Genomic DNA, 21,879 nt, shown 5'->3' with positions numbered 1-21,879 from the left:
CGTCATCGTTACACGCCTCGGACACGCTTACACGTGCGCTGGCTAAGCGCGCAACGTCGCCCCGCGTCACTGTCAATCGCCGGCCGTGTCCACGCTATCCCCATGTCCCGCGTACCCCGTTTACGATCCGTGCACCTCTTCCTCCCTTCGCTACCACCGCCACCTCCGCCGCCGCCGCCGCCACCACCTTGCTCTCTGGCAGGAAGAGCGACAAGTGCGCCGAACTGTCAGCGTGCCAAATATGTTCTCCACTCTTCGCGCCGCTTCTCTCTTTTCACGCCGCGCGTGAATCGTCCATCCTCTCGCCATCTCGCTCCATCGCATCGCATCCTCTCTTTCTCTCTCTTCGGAATTCGCGCGGCCAAATCTTATTGTTGGTTGAATTCGCCGTCGTGTAATATTTTCTTGTTTTTTATTTTTATGCCTAAATTCCGCACGCTTGGGAAAGCAGTCGATGAAAGACGCATCCTTAATTCCGCGATCGCTCTTGCGTGAGAAACGGAGTACAAGTTTGGCGAGTTTGGCAGAATGAGTCTTCCAGCCGGCGCGATCGTACTCCTCGATAATCAATATCGAATAATTTAAGAGATAGTTAGGCAAGTGTACATCGTGTATTGTAAAATTATTGACTAGTTTATTCGTGCTGTAATTGACGTGTTTAATAAATCGCGGATTACTCTGGCGTAAAATCAATAAAATAAAAAGCATTTTGCATTGATGCGCAGACCATATAAACGCAAATCTTCGCCGGAGATGTTGAGAGTTGGAGATCGAAGGATCTTAATTGCCGGTATTAAGCCCGGCGTCATTATGAATTCGCGCGAACGCGAACCGGAAACGAAGGAATGAAGTGAGAAACACAAGCGAGAATCTATACGGGGGCGCATTATACCGTCCAGTAGCTGCGACCGGCTGGGTTTGTTGTCGAGGAAACTTTAATTGGCTCTCGAATCCGAACGATTAATTAATCTTCGATTGACTCTCGACTACTAATGATTCATTATCGGGGATCTTTGTCTTTGCACAGAAGAGGTGCTCGACAGGAAAGAAATCGAAGGTAGGAAATCGTGCCTCCTAACGATGCGGTTTCAATATTACAAGAGCAAAAGAAAGAAAGAAAGAAAAAAAGAAAGAAAAAGTTGGAATAATTTTAATTACTTCTGGCGAGGAGCTGGCATCGTCGCATACATTGTCTCGAGAAACGCCAGCGCGATTATGAGCTCGCGGTAATAATCGCATTTGCTTAATGCACGGATCGCGGAAAGTCTATTCACTTTTACATTTTCGCAAATATTTTCCATCCACAATTTCCCGGCTTTGAAATCACGAGGCATTGAAATGAACTTTGCCAACGTTTTATTTGTCTTCCCTGTCGGACATATCGGACAATCAATCCTACTGTTTATGGTACATAAACTGAATATAAAACACCATTTCGCGTACGCGTGATACTACGTTACGTGTTTATAATTTTATTCAGCGAAGGTAAAGGCTTATAGACATATCAAAAATATAATAGCATTGTACGCGATGTGCTTTCATACATTCGACATGTTTACGATTTTATTTAGCGAAACCGATTGCTTACGTAAATGAAGGCAATGTTGCTTTGGTCATTACTTATTGAACAGAATAACAATTATCGCCGACGTACGTTCTCTATATAAATATTAGAGTGTTCCTCTCCAATCAACTCTCCATCTCTCTCTCTCTCTCTCTCTCTCTCTCTCTCCTTTCAGACGCTTAGTCTTTGACCCACATGCCGCCTTTCCACATTTTCTTCAACGAGCACGATGGTAAAGAAAGAATTCACCGCGTTCGCTTCCTTTCCCACTTTTAACTTATCCCTCCTCTATTGTGGAGTTATATTCGCTGTGCGCGATGCGCCTCGAGAATTACTTAAACATTAGCGCAGGTAAAAGTATGGAAATAGAACGTATCTGGAAATAATAGTGGTTCACCGAGCATAAATGATACCGCGTTAATAAAAACGCGGAAACGCACGTTTAATGAAGAATTATAATATTCCGGCACATCAAAAGTGTAGACTCGGTTGCAAATGTGAATTTAATACTTTCATTACCAGCCGCACTTTATGAAATCCTCACATGCTTGGTATTAAAGGGAAGGAAAGAAGCAGGTTCGTAATCGTTAAACGTTACTCTATTAGAGAGAGGTACTGATCGAAAGCAAGGACTTTAATTAAGATATGGATTTAATACACGCGTGCGAGCAGCGTGGCGTAATTTACATGTGTGTGGTTAAAGTAATAATATTGTACGATTTAAACTTTGCTTAACTTTACTCTCTACCTTGAGATATAGGATTCCGAGAGTTGCGTTTACGCTCATTATACAATGGCGTTTTCTTATTTCTCTATCATGTTCGAACGCACGTATCGTATTTAACTTTTTTAAAAGACACAATATCTACTTCGTAATGAGAAATATTTCTTTACGAAAGATAAAATTGTAATAAAATTCTTTCCAATAAGAGCTCCAGTATATAAATTGCAATTAACAGTGCAATTTAGCAAAATTAGTGAAATTTAGATAGCGAGAAAATATTATGTACGTATAGATTTACACATATGTAGTTTCTCGCGACGTGCGACGTTATCCAATTTCTACTCCGGCAAACCCGGTAGATGCAAAGGCAGTAGAAGGCGACGTAAGGAAAAAAATAAACCGGATATTCTCGACCGTTCGCCTCTGTGCTCGCGAAAGGATGGCGATTCGTGTGCCGCGCATTTACGCGAACCCTAAAAAAAGCAACGCGAAGAAACGTGGTGCGTCAACGGCGTCTCGGTCTACGAAAAGTAGACGACCGTAGTAATAGTCCATTGAACCCATTGTCCATCCGGGCCGCGGCACCGATGACGCGGCGATGGTTTCCGGCAACGTTGTGCCGGAGAGAGAGAAAGAGAGAGAGAAAAAGAGAGAGAGAGAGAGAGTCCGCTCGATACCGAGGGAGTACTCGCGAAAAGTGCGGACTCGAGATACGCGCGTTCGTAGGAAGGGAAACGACGAAGGGTGAATGGGGGAGGGGGGAGGCAACGGGAAGGAGGAAGGTGGTCGTAGAGAACGTCGGTAGCGGTTCACCAACACCGAAACGGAATACGAGACGGAGTCCGCGATACACGCGCGAACGTGTGTGCGTATACGCGAGGGTGCCTTCATCCTGTGTACGTGTGTGTGTATATACATAAGTGTGTGTATAAGTGTGTAGTGCGGATTCGACGTGGAGGCGAGGCTGTCCATCTCGCGGCACGTCGCGGTAGAATGGAGTCGTGGAGGACGGCCGCGGGGGGTTACGGGGTGAAGGCGGTGGGTGCTCGGTTGGTCGAAGGTGGACGAGGAGGAGAGGGTGGTAAAATGGGGGTGTTTGGGTGGCCGAACCGGGGGGGTTCGGGACGGCGAGGAGGGGTCGGTCCCCGGGGGGGCAGGGGGGTAGCTGTCGCTCGCCCGGGCAGCAGACGTCTTCTGACCCGGCCGGTGGCTCAACTCGACTCAACTAGACTCAGCGCGCGCTGGCAGGAGGCAGCAGCCGAGAGCGAGAGGAGGAGGAAGAGCAGCGAGGGAGAGAAGGCTCTCGCGCGCGGAGGAGGTGAGAGCGTCGGTGCGGGGGAGGAGGAGGAGGAGGACGAGGAGGAAGAGGACGAGGAGAAGGACGGGGGTTGAAGTTGGCGGGAGCGGGGGCGGTAGGTGCATTGCTTTTCGCAGTAGAAGGTGGAGGAAGTTGGGGTCGTAAGGGTGGCAGGCGTATCGATCCGGACGGAGCTTGGCTGACGGCTGACGAGGCCGTCACGCGAGACGAGTCGAGACGAGACGGACGGACGGAGAAGGCCCTCCCCTCGCCTTCCCGCACCCCCGCGCGGCACACCCCTCTTTCGCCTAACGGCTTCTGGAGAAGCGAGCCGGCGGGATGGTGGGTCGCTCGTTCCTGTAGAAGGGTGGCGGAGAGACGGAGGGGCGTGCGAGAGATACTGCTTACTTCCCCTTCGGGGCCTCCTCGCCGCGAAACAGTATCTAGATTGAACGTGTACGCGGCCGAACAGCTCGGTCGCCGCCACCGCTGCCGCCGCCGCCGCCGCCGTCGTCGCGGCCGTCGATGTTGCTACGACACGCGTGTCGTGCACGCGCGCGTGTACAAGGTGTCAGAAAAGTTGCGCCGACTTCGCTCGGACGAGATAAAATACAGATGGACGTTGCTTGCCGATAGAGTGCCGATCGTACCGATTGTTTATTTAGCTCAACCCTTGCGGAATTTTACTTACCCCTCGCTGCGTGTTAATAAAAAAAAAACGCGTCTGACCTTAAAACTTTCTTTTCATTCTCTATCTCACTTGCTACGATCAAAAATTAATTAAGCGAATATTCAAAAGAGAAAATCAGTGAGAGAAGAAATTCTTTTAATGTTTCAATTTTGAATATTTAAAATTTCTTTTAATTCAGTATTAAGATTTTATTTGTCGCCTTTAAAATTGTATATTATTTCATGATAATGCACTTCATAATTTTGCATATCACGCAATTACCCGCTTTTAATCCATACGCTTTCAACGAGAACATTAATATCTCAAATATGTTTCACGAAATTATAAATATAATAAATAAAAAAATTTGATTAAACTCAATTGTTTCTTTTAATCTGCTTTGAAAATTCTCAAGCACACCTTGTACGTGACAGCGCGTCTGTGTGCGTGCATGCGTGCGTGGGGAGTACTTTACGCGCGAGACATTTCACCCCTTGGACTCTCCGTAGGGGTTCACGTTTACGGGTTTTGGGCTATGCGCTACTTCGCCCTCTTTCTCGCTCTCACTCTCTTTCTCGAAAATGCTTCTCTGCCAGCGTAGGGATAGGTGGATCCTTCTTCAGCAAGAAGACAAGTGACATCGGCGATAGTTTTTGACGAAAACTTCCGATGTCACTTGTTTCTCTCCTATCAACCTTTAATTACTCAACAGACTTGGATTAGAGATAAATACATTGGACGAATTACACAAGGAACATGTGTATCGTTGTTTTAGGCTTTCGAGGAATGGAGATCAAGCAAGACTGCTTTGTATTTGAAATGGTTAAAAAGTAAGCTGCAGAAAGCTTTGTAACTTGTAACGTCTCCGCTCCTTTTTTAAAAGTATGGATTTAAAACGTTTTGGAAGTAAGCTCTTCAGTCTCAAGCCTCCCATGTTGCATCCTGCTTTAGCTTTAGCTTACTATTACATGTCACGTTCACATCCGCGTGGATTCTCCCTCTTGCTTAATGCGTTTAAAAGCTCATTAAAATTTTTACAGTTTTTATACGTACATTCATATGGAATCTTCGCGGAAGTAAATTTTATTCACATGTAGAAAAGATATAATAAACACGTTACATTGATTGAAACTTAATTCTCTTCGTTCGGGGGGAAAAAGTTTACATTTATCGTAACTATCGGCTAGGAACAATTTTATTTTTATACAATATTAAATAAATTGTCTCTACTTATAAATGTTATTATATAAATAATTAATATATAAATAAAACGGTCAAAGTAAAAAAACTACGTAAGCCTACGCTTTCGAATTCGTATCTCGTGAGCGACCTACAATAACCTATCGTAAAGACGCAAAGCTCCAATTATTCTTTTTAAAACATCTTTCATCAAAGCAGATCAGCGCTAAAAGAGGTTCAACTCTCATCCAGTCGACGCTGCGTGCATTAATGCTCGGTACGCTGCTAGTCCCTGGACGCGCGAGGTTTTGGGTCGAATGTCAAACGCGATCACCCTCAGAAGGTGCGCACACCCGCGGAAGGAGGATGCTCTCAGGATCCGCTTTGTCGGACGCGGCGACTTATCGTTGGTGGCGGTGTGCGTGCGTGCTGACCGTGCGTCTACCCGTCTGTGAAGTTCATCTCGCGGAAGCCACCGTCGTGCGGCGACTGGTCGCCTCTTCCCTCATCTCCGCCACCCCCGCTGACCAACCCCCTCTCACCACCTCTCTCGCCTTCGCTCTTCCCACCACTGCGCTCTTAGTCGTGCTCCTTTCCGTCACCCCTAAACCTCGCCTGAACGAGCCTTGTCTCGCGTATTACGGCGCGGTATTTTAATCACGCAAACTTGATGGCATCTTCCTCATAAGACTTCCCGTTTCTCCATTTTCCGCCGAGATGTATGCACTTACTTCCGTATATAATGAATCTTTAAATTCTCACCATTTACGCAAATTACATTTCCGCGGAATCTTTTAATTCATCGTTTTATTTATCTCATCTACATACTTAAAATTTTAGGTCTTCGATTTTTGTAGGTTTTCTATTGCGAGAATTTTACGGGAACCATCTAGTTTAGCAGACTTTAGAAAGACTTTGTTAGAGAATACAACGCAACCTCCCTGTCCGGATACTCCACGCGACACTCTTCGACGGACTTTGACTGTTGACTGAGTCTTCCCTCGTTCGCTGCGAGAGCTGCTAGCGACTACTAGATGGCACTACATTTCCTACAGTAAAGTTACATAGGAAGGTTAAGACATCAATTCAGCCGAAACTTATCCACCGTTACCCATAATGCATTTCGAAATAATGTAGATTCCTATGATTGAGTTGCATTGCGTTAAGGATAAGTTATCACACGTAAAGAAGTTTTAGTCGTAATAGTAAGACCGCAAGCACATTGACCAATCGTAGTCGAGCATTTTAACACCGATGATGATCGATCGATTTGTTTACGGTCTTACGATTATGACTAAAATTTTTTCACGACGATGATCCTGACGACGGAAGGACGTCTTAACACCTCTTCCTGTATGTAACTTTAAGCATTTCCCGTGTACTGCGTTTCCGTCGCGCTATTTTTAAATCTTAAATCTTTCTTAAGATTTTAAATCCAGCTCTTTAAATTCTATCCAAACTCCGGCAGAATAATAAACACACGAAACGCGGTCCGGTCGCTTTCTAGTCCGCGGTGTATCTTGCGGACGGTGAGTTTCGTTTCGCGCATTTACCGCCGGTTTGTCGTTGTGATTTAGCTATCTGCTGGTAGCGTTGAATTATACGTGGTACGCGGCGCGCGGAGGGTGGCACGCGGACCGTGCAGACTGTGGGAGGAAAGGAGAAAGGGAGGAGGGTGGAGGGAAAGAGAGAGAACCGACGTACTACCATCGCCTTCCATCTACTTCTTCCGCAGCCGGCTGCGCCGCGGGACTTGTCGCGAAGGCAAAAGGCTCTCGCCGCGTGCAAAGGCCAAACACCGAAAGTCACTTAAGCGTGCCTCTGCCGGCGTGCTCGAACGGTGGTTCGTTTTCGAGTGGCGCGGCCTGTCAACTCTTACGCGAGAGCACCGGCGCATTCTCGTCCGGTGATCAACGCAGTCGTTCGTAGCCTGAAGCCGAAGGAGTGGATAACGTTTGCTTTCAACGTGTATCGCGCGGCGTGGGTCGCGCGAATCTTTCGTACTGCTGGTGACCCAGAGTAACGTTAACGTGTTACCTTATTAAAAGGGTTTCGAAATGAGACTGCACAGAAGAGACATTGAGTGTGAAACATTAGTATCAAATTAAATCTTAATGTATCCTATTATTAACACAAAATTATTGTTTCATATAGGAAATTATATTGAAATAATGATAATTTATTTATATATAATTTTTTTTTAAGAATTCGGTAATCTTACATTTCAGCAAATCATTATATTTTTATTTCAATATTATAATTATCATCTATAGAGCACATATGAAATTGTTTTGATAACAATAATAGTATTAAAAAAATTATCATTCTTAGTTTCAAGATATTTTCTGATATTTTCTCTTCTCAAATCATGAAAATTATTATTGAATAATGACAATTTATTTTTCTTGATGAAACTAATACAAAATTGCTTCATGTAAGCAAATTTTGTCTTTAACACTATAATTTTATTTCAATATTTAATATTTAATACTTTGATATAATATGTATATAATTTAATAAATAATAAAATATAATCTAAATAATATAATGAATAATATAATATATAAATAATAAATATATGCTCAAAACAAAAATATTCTGTTTTTTTGTGCGTTCAGAAAGAAATTGACACAAACGTTTTTTAACGGATCTACGTGTCTGGGAATTAATCTAATTATAAAATCAAAGGCAAACATTACGTTACATTGTGTCGCGACGTACTAAGAATGTATCTTCATCCTTTGGTGCTATAATTTCGGTACATTGAGCAGCAGTAATTCGACGCGTCAATCGCTCTTGCGTGTGTTGGAAAATATGTTTGGCGCGACAACGTAGCACCACTGGCAATCCTGATACATTATTTATGCATTCTCACAATGCATAATGCGCGGTAATAACAGATCGACGTTTCAGCGTCGGTACCCACAACCGTCACCGCCACTTCGGCGTCGAGAGCGCGGCGCAACGTGGATTCCGACCTCTCTCGTGTTCTCCTTTCCGTCCCTCGCGATCGTGCCGCGGTGCAATTCGGTTTCTTATTTACAGTCAATTAAAATCACCAGGAAAACGCGCGCTATACTTAAGTTCGCTCTCTCGCGATTCGCTTCTTAGTTAAACCGTGTCCAATCGGGCAGCATTAACGTGAAACATTGTTTTCTGAAGTGCAAGAAATTAAACGCTGCAAACAAATGTCTTGATAATTAATCATAAACTACAAAAAAACTCCGCTTGCATAAATCGTAAATCTGGATTTAATCAGAAATCGTGTCTGTTGATAAATGAATTTGTCAAGATTCTTTTAGAAATTAGCAAGTGAATATAACAAGAATTCTTTTTTGTCTTAATTCGGATATAAAAAAATCTTAATGCTAAATTTATTTTATAGATGATACTAACTTTTGATATTTAGTTAGGTCAGCACTTTTTGAAGTGTAAGAAACGAGTATACATGAAACTTTTAGTGAATATAACTACGATAGAAGTTTTATAGATCCAATTGGAAAATGCAAATCAAATTTTTATAGTTAAATATAAAAACATTCTAGCTATAAAATATCAAGTCCAATTATAATAAATCAATTTGCTCTCGTCAGAGTGCACTTTGCTATATACATCTATAATCAAAACATTTTTTTTTCGGAGCACATGATAATTAAATGACAATAATAAATTACTAACAACTGCTTTGCAGAAAAGTCATAATTTTTTATCACTATAATTTGAAATATAGTGAAACCACTTATACGGCGACAAGGGGAGAGGGGGGGGGGAAGATGTGAGAAGACGTATCACTCGTCGAATCGGCCAGACTTTGAGTATTCCCAACGAGTCAAACCTAACTTCAGAGCCGCGAATATTATTTAGCCTGATTTATCGTGTTTATTGAAAAAAATTGGAAGCTGTGCCTTCCTCTATTATAAGAACAGCGTATTTATTTCGGCGTGCTCTTTCTTGACGATGATCGTCGCTCCTCGCGACGCGTTCGTCAGCCGAATGGTGAGGGGCAACAAATCACTCGGTAAACATAAAACTACGAGTATGCCGGTACCAGATCGGCATGAGGCCGCGCGGATGCGCTTTGATGTGCGCTCGCCACCACCCGCGAGCGTCGCCAGCAGCTCCTTTATGGCAGCCATCGGGCATCTGTCACGCGGCCGTCTTTTTCTACGGCTAATTTATTAGGGCCGCTTAAAGCGAGAGAGAGAAAGAGAGAGGGGAGAAAGAGAGAGATACGGCGGAGAGGCACGCGGCGTCAGCGTCAGCATCAGCGTCGTCAACGGCGGTGGTGACGGAGCAGTGTAAATCGGGAGACGGATCGGTCGGATACGGGAATGGCGGATTTTACGAGTCTCGAAAATAGGGTGCGAGAAGCGTCGTCGCGCCGTTAAATGACTCGTCTCGAACTCGGAGATATCGACGACGAGCGTCCGCGACAGCCGGCCTCATGTCGATTACAACGTCCTGACGTCCGTCGTCGCGACGTGTCGCAAAAGGGCGACGATTCTTTTTAGTCCGCGCTATAGGGTCGCAATGCGCGCCATCGGAATCAGAAATTCTTTTCTCGCGCAAACGTTACTCGAAACATTCTCTTACAGTTGGACGGCTTTCAAACGACGGGAACAATTCAGAAAATCTTTTACAGTGCAGATTTGCAATTTTTTTTCATTAAGAAAAATATGCCGTCGATATATGAGAATAGTCAATGTTCTTCTTCGCGTCATGCGCTTGTCAGCGCGTAAGCAATCTCTTCTACATATATTCGTAGAACAGTCGACCGAATAAAAATGTTCCGTCTCGACATTATTTACAGACAGTTTCCTTAAGATCCACATAGATTGTCACGGTTTCAGAATTTTCGGACTTAAAGCAGATTTAGAGTTTGGGTTTTGTGGCTATCAATACAACAAAAAGAATGTAGGTATTTCATGGACAACGGCCATTTTTCAGTCCCTAGGACGACACTAACACAGAGAAAGAGTTTATAGCAAATTTCAATGAGAATGAGAATGGGACTTCAAGAAGAATTGTAATATATCTATTATATTGTCATGCGTTTCTTTAATGTACACGTTAATTGCCTTTTTGCAATTTCGTTTACTTAATTATATTTAAACACGATACTGAAAAAGACCATTTGATAAAGGTCGAAATGTTTCCTTGTTATGTGCACTAATTATAAATTATAAACATTTTGTCTAAAAGTTATTAATTAACAATCTAAACAACCAGTCTGACTCTTATAGTCCATTTGTTTTGCAATTAAAGTTTTTCAAAATAGAACCTATCAGATAATAATTTTAATTGTTTTAATAAAAATTTAATGTGCAACTTTGTTGTTGTTACAAAATAATTATTGCACTCTACTTTAAATATGCAATGGTAGGAACGTGCAATTCCACACTAAAAAAATTTAGTGCCTTCAGCAAAGTTGTTTAGTCGAGGCATTTTCTAACTGTGGCCAAATATTTTGTTTTATACAAAAAATTTGGTTGCTTCCGCGAAATACATGTATAATAAGTAAAAAAAATATATTTATCTGTATTAACTAAACGGTTTTGTTCGGTATATTTTCACTAAATCATTTGTTGTTACAAGAAAACATTTTTTCTAGTGCAGCTAGCCTAAAATACTTTCCTTCTCGAACCCCTTCACTCTGCAAGTACAATTGATCCGGCATAATTTACATATAACATGCAAATGCAATTTGGGACACACTAGTCTGTCAATTGTCCCTCATAGATTCGTAATCGACGCGCAGTTTAAGTACACATGTACCAGATGACCCGGACTCTGTATGACGGCGCAATGAAAATTGTAAAGTGTCTGTTTCTGCCGCATGAATCCTTTAGTGGCCACCATCGATCATACTTACCATTTGCATATGCGAACGAACTCAAATGTTAGTCGCGAGATATCGTCGCCGGTCGAAGATTGCAAAGTGAAAAACACACGGGGGGCTTCTTGAGCGAAGTCTCATTTATCTCGAGATACACTGCATTCGGTGTACTCGCCCGTCGATGCGGCATTGCGTGTAAATCATGATCACCGGAAATAATGGGAGCCGATTAGAAAGCTGACTCCGCGCTTGATCTATGGGAATAACGCGGAAATCTAAGCGTCGAACCGTTTCACACGCGGATACGTCTTTAATATCTCTGCCGAACGATAGCTCTTCCATTCGTCATCGTTTCTTTTCCGCAAAAGTCCCGAGAACCAGCTTCTGCCAGCGCGTCGTACAAAAGTGTATGATTGCAATGGTAACCGAAGCGCATCTAACGGCATTTATCTGCCGCAAAAAATTATTTCGTTCCTCGGTCTATTGCCACGTCCAGTTTTATCTAGAGTTATTACGTATCAACTCATTATCGTACAGATATTATTCACTCGCTTTATTGTATCTAAAATTCTTTTATACGGTGATACTTTATGTGTATCTATCAGTGCTCGACTATTAAATTTATGTATGTCTACTTCACTGTAATCTTAATTTATGTCTCTCATAAGGAATTCAAAACATTAACATTTGAATGTTCTAATAAAATTTAATAGGCATCGCGCGTATGTTACTCTTATCAATACGATTTTCCACTTTCGACTGTCGTATCTGTCGTTGGTCACAAAATTTCAATAAAAAAAAAAAGAAAAAAGAAAAAACCGTCAGCGAGTATATTAAACACGTCACAGCCATAATTAAATCGAGCAAGATTATTTTATGAAGATCGTATTGGACGTGTCCATCGACTTTTATACAATTAATGCCAACGTTCAATTACACAGAAAGAGTACTATAAAATTGATCATATCTTGAACATATAGGGGCCATCTGTTTAGCTTTCATCTGCTGCAAAGTGGATAAATACACGTTAACCTTAATTACACTTAACTCCCTTGCTGAAACATACTAACTTATTTTTACTATAGACTGCTTTCACATGTAAAGCATTTTTGTAGGTGTCTATATGTAGCACCGCAACACTCGAATTTGCAGTGTGAAAAAAAACTGTGTCAGCGCATTTGGAGTGTAGACATTTAGTATAGATCTTTTATTGTTATTCGTTTGTCAATTCTGAACGCCATTTTATTCTAAAAATTACATTCGTGCACCTATTTCGTTTCTTATGTCGAATCTTCATTTGAATTAAAAATAGTGAAAAAATGAAGTATCAGAACTACATACAAATTGTTGGAGAAAACAACTTTTTTTTTACGTTTATTATTATACTGTTATATAATATTCAAACATAATTCGAGCAAAAATAATAGTCGGTGAAATTGATCCAAACTTCTTTCACTTTATTTCTTTCAATGATATCGATTGTTTCCATTTAAAATATTAATAAAGTCATTTTTATATCTTGATGTATGTAGACCAGGGATTCCTAAAATGTGGACCACAACACGATTTTCGGTGTATCGCGAAAAATTTTTTAGTGGTAATGAAAATCAAAATCAAGTTTGAACTCTATTATACGCAATTATCAAATTCCTTGTATATGAAAATGATTCGATGCGACGTCAATGTTGGCATTAAAGAAAGAAATAAGCGCATTCTTCACGCTTCATACTTCATTATGTATTTGAGGGAGAAAAATTAATAAAATTATTTTCAGTAAAAATTAAAACGTAGAAGACGTGAAGCAGTACAAATGAATAATTAATGTAAAATAATTAACGTGTTTCGCCCATTTTTTCATATCCCCTAAAGCTGAATCGATCGCAGATATTTGCCGTTTTGAAAAACAGGTCCTGGTCCACGTAAGTTCGGGAAACCCTAGTGCAGACTGGTCAGATGTTTTAGTCAAAACAGTTCGTTCCTTACAAAGGAAAAGGTTTTTGTCGTGAATCATTCCTATCTGGGTCACGCAAAGAAACGCTCGTATGAGCGATGCGTCGCTTTTTCAGCGGATTGAAGGATTTATAGCAGAGCGGTACAAGGGTGGTCCACAAAAACTAAAAATGCGTCGACATTGTGTCTGAGGTGAAAGTTTTGCGCAATAGGCGTTTGCCATGGGTCATCGATTTTTTCAAGGATCGCCGGTGGAATTTCTTCTCGGAACGAGAGGCACTGCACGGTTCGAGACGCGTTTTCCACGACTGGGCTCTATCATGAAACTTTAACGACACGGGTCTCGCTTCAGGTAAACGCAATGTAGAAAACGACGCGTTTTCCGCGAATCAACCTGGGAAAACTTTTCGCCGAAAACTTTTTCGTGTGAGGATCCTCCGCGTCCTCCGTAATTTCCTGGCGCGAAAATTTCCGCGAGAACCGTTGCGAACCGTTGCTATGTATCGGCGACGCGAACGTTTATTTTTATCGTCATTTGTGAGCAAACGCTTCAAGTGCAATCATTTGGTTAACATGTGCAGATCATTTAACTAAACTGAAAATACATGCCACAGTTTTTGTCCTCCTGGTATTTCTGCAGACATTTGTTTATTACTCATTAAGTCGGAAATTATGAGTGTGGTGGAGAATAATTTGTAAACCAAGTCCGTTCTTGGCACTCGAGCTAAAAGTAAATAAATTATTCGATTGCATTAGGTTGAAAATTTTGCATTCATATTGTAAAATATTACTTTTAGAAACTTTTTGTGATTATTAATATAACAAGGATTAATGTGGTGTTTCAGAAAATAATAAGAATGTATTTCGTTCGACAGAAATTCCATGAGAATGACCAATTATTGGGAGATATTCTCAACCTATACTGGTTTGATTTTTACGGCACATCTATTACGATATGTTATCGCAGGCCGCTGAAGTATCAAATGATTTGTGTCCGCATGAGTTTATAGGTGGAATTAATCTTAGTTTAGTAACATTTGCTTAAAATATAGCCATAAAAGCCAATGTAGCATTTTATCACGCATATATAAAACTATCATTATTCTTCTCTCTTTAAATTTGTATATACGTTATAGCGAAATCAGAATTATATAATGCACAATTATATAATGCATAATGCTTTACAACGTGTCTAGGATATAAAATATACAAATATTTAAAGTAAACGTTTTAGTCAGTGCACTTTAATATGAATTTATGTATTTGCTATCTTTCGGAATAAGAAAACTTTAATCGTATTTTAAAATTGAATAAAATGACGACAGAGTTAAATAAATTATACGATACATCGTAAGGCGATACGTGTCGACAGCTTTCGTTGAGTAGAATTTCCAGATTTCAGAGACCGATGACAAAAAGTCATCAGATAGTGTCCAATCAAGGACGTGATGGGTGAAGTACTAATTCGGAAATGCCTAGTTTATTCGCGTGAGTCAGGGACAGTCAGGGACATGCGTCTCATTAAAATTGCAAAGGAAGAGACGTGAACTTTGAGTCTGGACCACCGACAAGATTTCAGATTGGTTCGCTCCGCGCGGATCGATATGTCTCGTAGGTCTTTTAAATTCAATACAGCGTTGCTTTTTCAGGAACGGTCAAAAATCGATTTTTCTCCTGCACAACAGAAAGAGTGAAAGAGAGAGAGAGAGAGAGAAAGTAGTGACGACGAGACGCTCTAAATATAATTTGAGTCCGAAGACTTCGATATTGAATAAATGAAACGCGTCTGTCGGCGAATCAATCATTTCCATTTGGTTATCCCCATTTTGTCGTTCACGATAAGCATCGTCGTGGCGAGAACGTCGTGCTGTGTAACTACTGATTTCAGATGAGCAATTTCCTCTGAGAAAATATCCGAGGAGAACGTGAACACGCGAATGTATGAGAACGCATTTATATTTTTTTTCTCATCAATTTAATGAAGTCGAAGAATTCGCAGAATTTATTATTTCGATTTTAGCGATTTTGGAATGCGCTAAAAAAAACTCGAGACATTCAACGTCGCATTCGACAGAGAGAATAAAATTCTTTGGAGAAAATAAAATTTCTTAACAAATACTTTCTCATCTTTGCGTCCGTCGTGTTTTCGATGATCGGCGGAATGCCGATTTTTTTCAGGCAACAAGTCGATGTAAAGACGCGACGAAATACTGGTAATGCAAATTTCGGGCATGGAGGCCCGAAGGATGCATCGAGGCTGCACCTGTTGCATCGAATGCGAATGTTAGTAAACGTTGTGTATATATCTTGGTCTTCAGGCTCTGGCAAGCGATTTGGAAAATGGCATTTAAAAATTGACTTAATTATAAAAAAAATGCAGTCGTCTAATTTTTAGAAGCGCCACAAAAGTAGCAGCATTTACAAATGTAAATGCAAGCCCAATAGATACAAACTATAATAGCTAATTATAGCTAACAAGCGTGCTAAAATTAATATTATCATATACATAAAACTGTAGCAGTATAAGAAGTAATGCATCGATCTTTTCACAGACCAAACTAATTTGCATTATTTGACAAACGCAAAATTTCTTTCTTGAAATCTTTTACTTATTAAAATATTATTATTAAAAACTATTTTGAATTTTTAAATTAGAAATATTTTTGACGTTATAGAGTCCTGATGTACAATAATGGTGGCGTCATATAAATAATACATTTATTTTCATCTTTACTTTCAACCGCAATAAAAAGACTTTAACGTTTTCTTTTACACGCGATTCTTAATATACTGCGAGTACTTTGCAAATAGAATAAATCCAATGACAAAAACACGGCCGGGTGATGATCGTTTCTCCATAATATACTGCTAATTAGATCCCTGGGCCTATTGAGAACGCAGCATGATTGCGCGATCGATACCCGGCAGATTCGTAGGAATTGGCGTGTTTTACGGATCCTTTCACCGGAACGTCGTAAATTACACGGAGAAATTAGCTGCGTTATAGCTCGCCGGGCCATATTTTGTTATTTTTTAACCCGTACATGTCTACTTTCGCTGACAGCTTCATCGTTTCGCATGGATAAAAACTTTCGCATTTATTTCCGGTTCAGATAGGCTGCTGATTGGCAGCTATCAGAATTTAAAAAAAAAACATAGCACGTAAAAGTGAATCTTTGTTGCAATTGCGTAAATTATTTCGAAAGTTAATATTAGATAACTGGGAAAGTTTATCCGGTTTTGGAAAAATATATCGCCTTTTTGGTGTAATTAATAGAAAATAGATACGGAAACTAGAGATTATATCTAGAAGAGATATGGAATTCACAATTGTGTATAATCTTACTAATATTCCAAATCCTATTAACACTCAGCTTGTCATATTAATAAATCTTCTCAGTCATTTATTTATTATTTCATTGGAAAAATTTAAATAATTCCATGTTTCATCTATTCATTACAATTGTATTATTAATGTGATACATTGACAAACATGCGTTCCTACATTGAAAAAAGAATTTGGTAATAATAACCAAGCCTAGACAGTTAAGCTTTGGTAAAATAATTTCAATTAAATGTTTGCTTAATATAATTAAATATTTAGTAATGTTTTAATAATTATTTGGTTATTATTATTATGTTTAGTTACTATCAAAATAACAGCATATAATTTTCCAATTATGAGTAAGAAAATTATAAATTAAAATATAATGCAAATTAAAGTAAATTATTCTTTCTCTCTGAATAATTACCCACGCAAGTTTCGTGGGTGACTAAGCGAATAATAGATTTTCGGCAGAAACCAGTTTCGGGTAACTAATCGTAACGTTCGTAAGAGAGGAAGAAAACCGTCGGAATGGGGAATCGCTTCGATTCTCGGCGATGCTATCGAGGCTGTTGGTACCGGTGAAAAACCCGTAGCATACACGTCAGTGAAACTCCGCGGACTGCCGCGAATTTATGGCACGCGGCTCCGGCATCGCGTCGCGGGGTATGCGCGCCGCGCCGCGCCGCTCCGCGCCCGCGCACGAGATTTATCGGCGCTTGGCCGAGTTTCGGTAAGGTAAGTTGAGTGAATTGTAAATGTTTCCGGGCAGAACTTCACCAAGATGGCGTCCCTCCGCCACCGGGGGGCGAGTTTGTTTACGCCTCATGACTCCCCACGTGGGAAAGGCAGCATGGCGCGCGTCACGGCCTCAAACGCACAAATCGTTTCGGCCCGAACGCGGCCCTCGCCGCCGCGCCGCGGCCAGAGCGCCCATCTGTCGGGAGAATCAACGAAATGGCGTGCTGCACGCCTTTGGCCCATCTTCGACCTTACTCAACGGAGGTGAGGATAGATAGGTTTTAACTTCGCCAACCGACAGAGAAATTCGCTAAGCGCGGTAATACGGAGGTAACTTTCTTAACTCTCACCCGCATCAGTTTTCATTCACTTTAACTTTTAAAACGAACAGGAAAATGCAACTTATACATGCGTATATTAATTGTACGACATAGTAATCTAAAACGAAAAGAGAATGGAGATTAATCGAACGTTCCGATATGTGTGTCGAATTACAATAAACATCTCGCGCGTTACTTTTTTTTAGACAATAATGTTTTTTTTTAATACTTTTGTAGAGAAAAAGGTGAATAATGTATATCATAAATTATTTAATATATTCCCATTTGTGCGAAAAATGTACGCTTTATATCACCTACATATTAATGATGCAAAATTATCATTTAAGAGAAGTTATGCTGATATAAAAATTCTTATGTTACCTTAATTTTTCTTTTATTGCGTGTTTCATAACATATTTTTCACACTTTTAGCGGACGTGATTACATAATCAATCACATACGTACAGAAAATTCAATGTATTCAATTATCTTGACAGAACATATTAAAAATTTAATCATAATTTTGTAAGCAATATATTATTATAAACAGAAAATTTCAAGAAATATAATAAAAATATAGTAAATATAATAAAAATAAAAATGCTTAAATAATAAATTTTTTAATTAAAACGTTTATTTAAAACGTTTTATAACTTGACTCATTTAAAATTAATAGGATTTAGAACATAATTAAAATAATGTCCTGAAAATATATCTTTCTTTTTCTTTTTTTATATGAAAAATTTGTATATTTAATGTATCAAATGATACGATTGCTGCATTAAACATTAACTATTGTGTGTAAATTTAGAAGTTAATTTTCTAAAATTATACATTTTATGTCACAACATCCGTAGTATACGAAAAAAAGCTCAGTTAATTTTATTGATACTCTATTTTAAAAGTATCCTGAAAAAAATTTGACCTCACTAATTCATGTACTTTATGCGTCACGTTTCATCTCCTATATACTAAAATTATTCAAGCAATCGACGCTACACGAGCGACGTCTGTTTTCAACAAAATAGTGCTCCATTCGATTTTTATTTACTGCATTGGCAACGGTCGGTACATTTTTACCAGTAAAATTCAAGGAAATTTTATCGAAAAAAAAAAACGTATGTATATTTCAGACATAGAGTGTGCTTCAGAGAACTGTGTGATAACGCTTGAAACTTTCCACCACCGTTGAGTGTGCAACGGCGACAGGACGCGGGATCGCTTCGGTTCAACGAAACAGACGTTTTCTATTTCTTTAATCTCCGCGTTAAAAAAGTTCTCCGCAAGGTAATGTTTCATCTACCGTGCGCGACAACGACGTAACTTAGGAACTCCGGCGGCGAGATACGCGTGAACGCTAAACTGGTAGTAAAAGACATTCATGACTTTTATGAAAGCTTTCTCACGATCGCCTATAGACGTTTTCTTCGTTTTAATTAAACTATAAACACGCGCAAAAATGCAGTAAATCGCCGGCCGCGAGCGTCGGGAATTTTATCCCCGCGACGTGACGGCGCCCGATGCGCGATGACGATCATCGGACAACGATTCAATCGCCGTCGTCTCGCATCGCTTGAATTTTCAGTGCGCGTCAAACGTTCCCGTTAAGGCGACGGCGGCGCGTAGAAAATGATTAATCACGTCGTCGGGTGAAAACAAACGCGGATAATCCCGCGCTCGGGATTCCCCGCGATTACTCCCGAAATCACGCCGCATTCCACGTGGTGGTGTTCCACGTGGCTCCGCGAGTTCGCTCGACGAATCAGCGACGGTGGAACGTACGGCGTGCTTCTCGATCGAACTTCGTCACACGTGAATTGCCCGTTGTGTATACCTTTCTCGCGCGAGGAAAACCGCGGTGAAAATTCGGGCGATCGGCCCAGTTTCTCAATTTGCAAAAATCACCGCAATCACGTTACCATTTTAGTGTTTCTCGTTGGATAATTTTGCGTGTTTTGATCGGCGAAATTCCACCGTCCGTCGCATTCCACCGTCGTCGTTAAACCTTGGTTCTGTGTGTTGACTCACATTTCATGCGTTGCGGTGCGTGCTGTTTCCTTCGGGGCATCTGCGTCCTTCGAGAATGCTCGATTATCCGTGCGGCCTCCAGTTCTCCTCGTCTTCGACTGCGATCGGTTGGTCCCCAAGAAAAAGAGTCAAGCGATCGGAAGCACCAAGGGAAAGTATCCTTCAGGCAATCTTCACGCGGGATAATCCCACCTGGGAATAAGTCTCGCCACCTCTTTCGTTTGCGCACTTCGCGGCACGTGTCCCACTACCTCATCGTGATCACCGACGACCCGCTAGTCGTCGTCAGTGATGCGATCTTCGCGATCATCGCCGTCATTCTACGAGAAAAGGTCTCGCGGCACTTGTGCACACCCTGTATACGTGGATCTGTTCGCACGGAACCGATCGCGAGGAGGCGAAGCGACGACGCACCTGTGTCAAATCAAATCGTAGCAAAGTGTTCCGAGGAGCCCGCCACCCTCTTACCCCTCACTCCTGCGAGATCATCTGTATCCGCGTCGCCATATTCGGAGCCGATCGATGTTGATGATTTCGCGCGTCGACGTGTCGGTGATTTCGATTTTCTATCGTCACTACATTCTTCGCCACTCTGAATCGCGGTAATTCCCGATCGTCGCGGGACTGGACCGACTTTTTACACCGTACTCGTGCACCAACCCTTCTGGTTCACCACTTTTCTCTGCAAGCAATCATCAGTGTCACTCGTCACTTTCCCGATCGGTCGCCGCGTACACCGGTACGTGACGGTATCGTCTCGGACGACCGCTATCGGGATCGCGCCAAGAGGTTAGACTCTCATCAGAGGCTAGATCGAGGTAGGGGGAAGGGGAGGGAGAAAGGAATCCCGATAATCACGCGCGCACAACGTTCCGCATATGTAAATGTATCGAAAGATTTCAAACGAAACTCAAAGAGAAACAAAGCAGAGACAATCGGATTAGACGATAATGAAACAAGCGCGCGCGCAAGAGAGAGAGAGAGAGAGAGAGAAGACACGTGTAATGGATAAAGAGAATGGAAACGAATAAAAAGACAGACGCCAAGTAGAGAGATAGAGAGGAGAGAGAAAGAGAAAGAGAGAAAGTGAGCGCGAAAGATCCGGTAGACGGAAAAGAAGCGGGGAGGAGGCGGAGGTGGTGGCTACCGTCGTTCGTGGATCGCGAAATCGAGCGGGCGGCGGTCCAGCGCTGACTGACTACGGACTGGCGTCGCGGCGGCAGGCCGCGTGGTGGGGGGGACCCCAGGAGTAGTAGTAGTCCTCTTTCCCTCCTCCAACGCTCGTTCTCGTTTCCTCGCTCGCCTCGCTCTTCCTTGCTGGCCTCACTCGCGCGCCCGCTCGACCTCTCCTTCCCGCCTTCCGTCGCCCTCGTTCTTTCTCTCCTCCGCGGCCGCGATCGCATCCGCGGCTCGCGAACGAGGCGGCCGACGAGGCCGCGAGGGGCGGCGAAGGGACGGACGACGCGGCGGCAGAGGGACATCCGCCGCCGGGCGAAGTGTACCGAGTGAATGAGCGAGAGGTGGCGGAGGAGGAGGAGGAGAAGGCGTGCGTCTTGTCCTCTGTCGTTCTCTCGTCGGTTTACCCATACACGCGCGTCGCGACGCGAGCCGACGACGACGCGGACGTGGCGCGACGCGAGGGTCTCGTCGCCGCGCCAGCGACGGCGCAAAAGCCAGCCACTCTCGTCTGCGAATGCACCAGACGCTGGCGGATGCGCTGCCCGCTGCAACGTGGCCGCGACGTGGCACCCACGCGCGTCCCATGTCGCCGCGCACAGCCAATGCCGCAATTTTTTTCGTTTCCGCTTTTTCGCGAGCTATCATCCGCGCCACAGGATTTTCGAGCAGAGTTGTGCGAGATACTGAATGAAAAAAGGAACTAGGACGGATCGAGAGGGCCCGTTAACGAATCTATGGGACTGCAAGAACGCTCGCGCGCACAGGGGAGGTCGGAAAAGGAGGCGGGGTCCGGGACTATGTCGCTCCACGAGGGAGGTACACAAGGGGAGGGGGGAGAGGACGTAGCCGCTGTAGCTCTGGTGATTCTGATTGCGGCCGCGAGAGGCGCTGTTGCACGAGCGACTACGGTACTACGGCGACGCGGAGCCACACCTAGGAGTTTCTCGAGATTTTCACGAGAAAAACCGTATAGGAGCCTTTTGCTGGTCAAGGTGAGTACTCGATCGACATTGTTAGTTAGCGAATTAAGAGTGCAATTCGGGGGGAGATCGGCAAGTACAGCTAT

At 42.3% G+C, this 21,879-nt stretch overlaps 2 protein-coding genes across 8 annotated transcripts in view; one reads left to right on the top strand and one right to left on the bottom strand.

The window, feature by feature from the left end:
* LOC105196973 (protein tiptop) overlaps positions 1–20,827 on the bottom strand; it is a 180,457-nt gene extending 159,630 nt beyond the window's left edge. The window contains exons 1-2 of one of the 4 annotated variants that reach the window (XM_026130769.2): positions 20,782–20,827; positions 19,635–20,316 (exon numbers count right to left, since the gene is read on the bottom strand). Coding sequence is in view for 1 of the 4 variants with exons in the window: in XM_011163147.3 (XP_011161449.1) it covers positions 19,635–19,674 (40 nt within the window). In the remaining 3 variants the exon portion in view is untranslated. Of the gene's footprint in view, positions 1–19,634 lie in introns of all 4 variants that reach the window. The other 3 variants (XM_011163147.3, XM_011163145.3, XM_039455318.1) reach the window with 3 other exon arrangements.
* Positions 1–21,879, top strand: part of LOC105196974 (zinc finger protein 91) — a 109,708-nt gene that overhangs the window by 27,941 nt on the left and 59,888 nt on the right. For 3 of the 4 annotated variants that reach the window (XM_011163149.3, XM_039455322.1, XM_039455320.1), the window contains exon 1: positions 21,487–21,805. The exons of the other annotated variant lie outside the window; for it this stretch is intronic. The gene's annotated coding sequence lies outside the window, so the exon portion shown is untranslated. Of the gene's footprint in view, positions 1–21,486; positions 21,806–21,879 lie in introns of those variants that run through there. 4 annotated transcript variants of the gene reach the window in all.

The sequence above is a fragment of the Solenopsis invicta genome, chromosome 11 (assembly GCF_016802725.1).
Source record: "Solenopsis invicta isolate M01_SB chromosome 11, UNIL_Sinv_3.0, whole genome shotgun sequence".
Lineage (NCBI taxonomy): Eukaryota > Metazoa > Arthropoda > Insecta > Hymenoptera > Formicidae > Solenopsis > Solenopsis invicta.
Note: the sequence above shows the minus strand (reverse complement) of the source record. Positions and strands in the feature narration are given on the sequence as shown.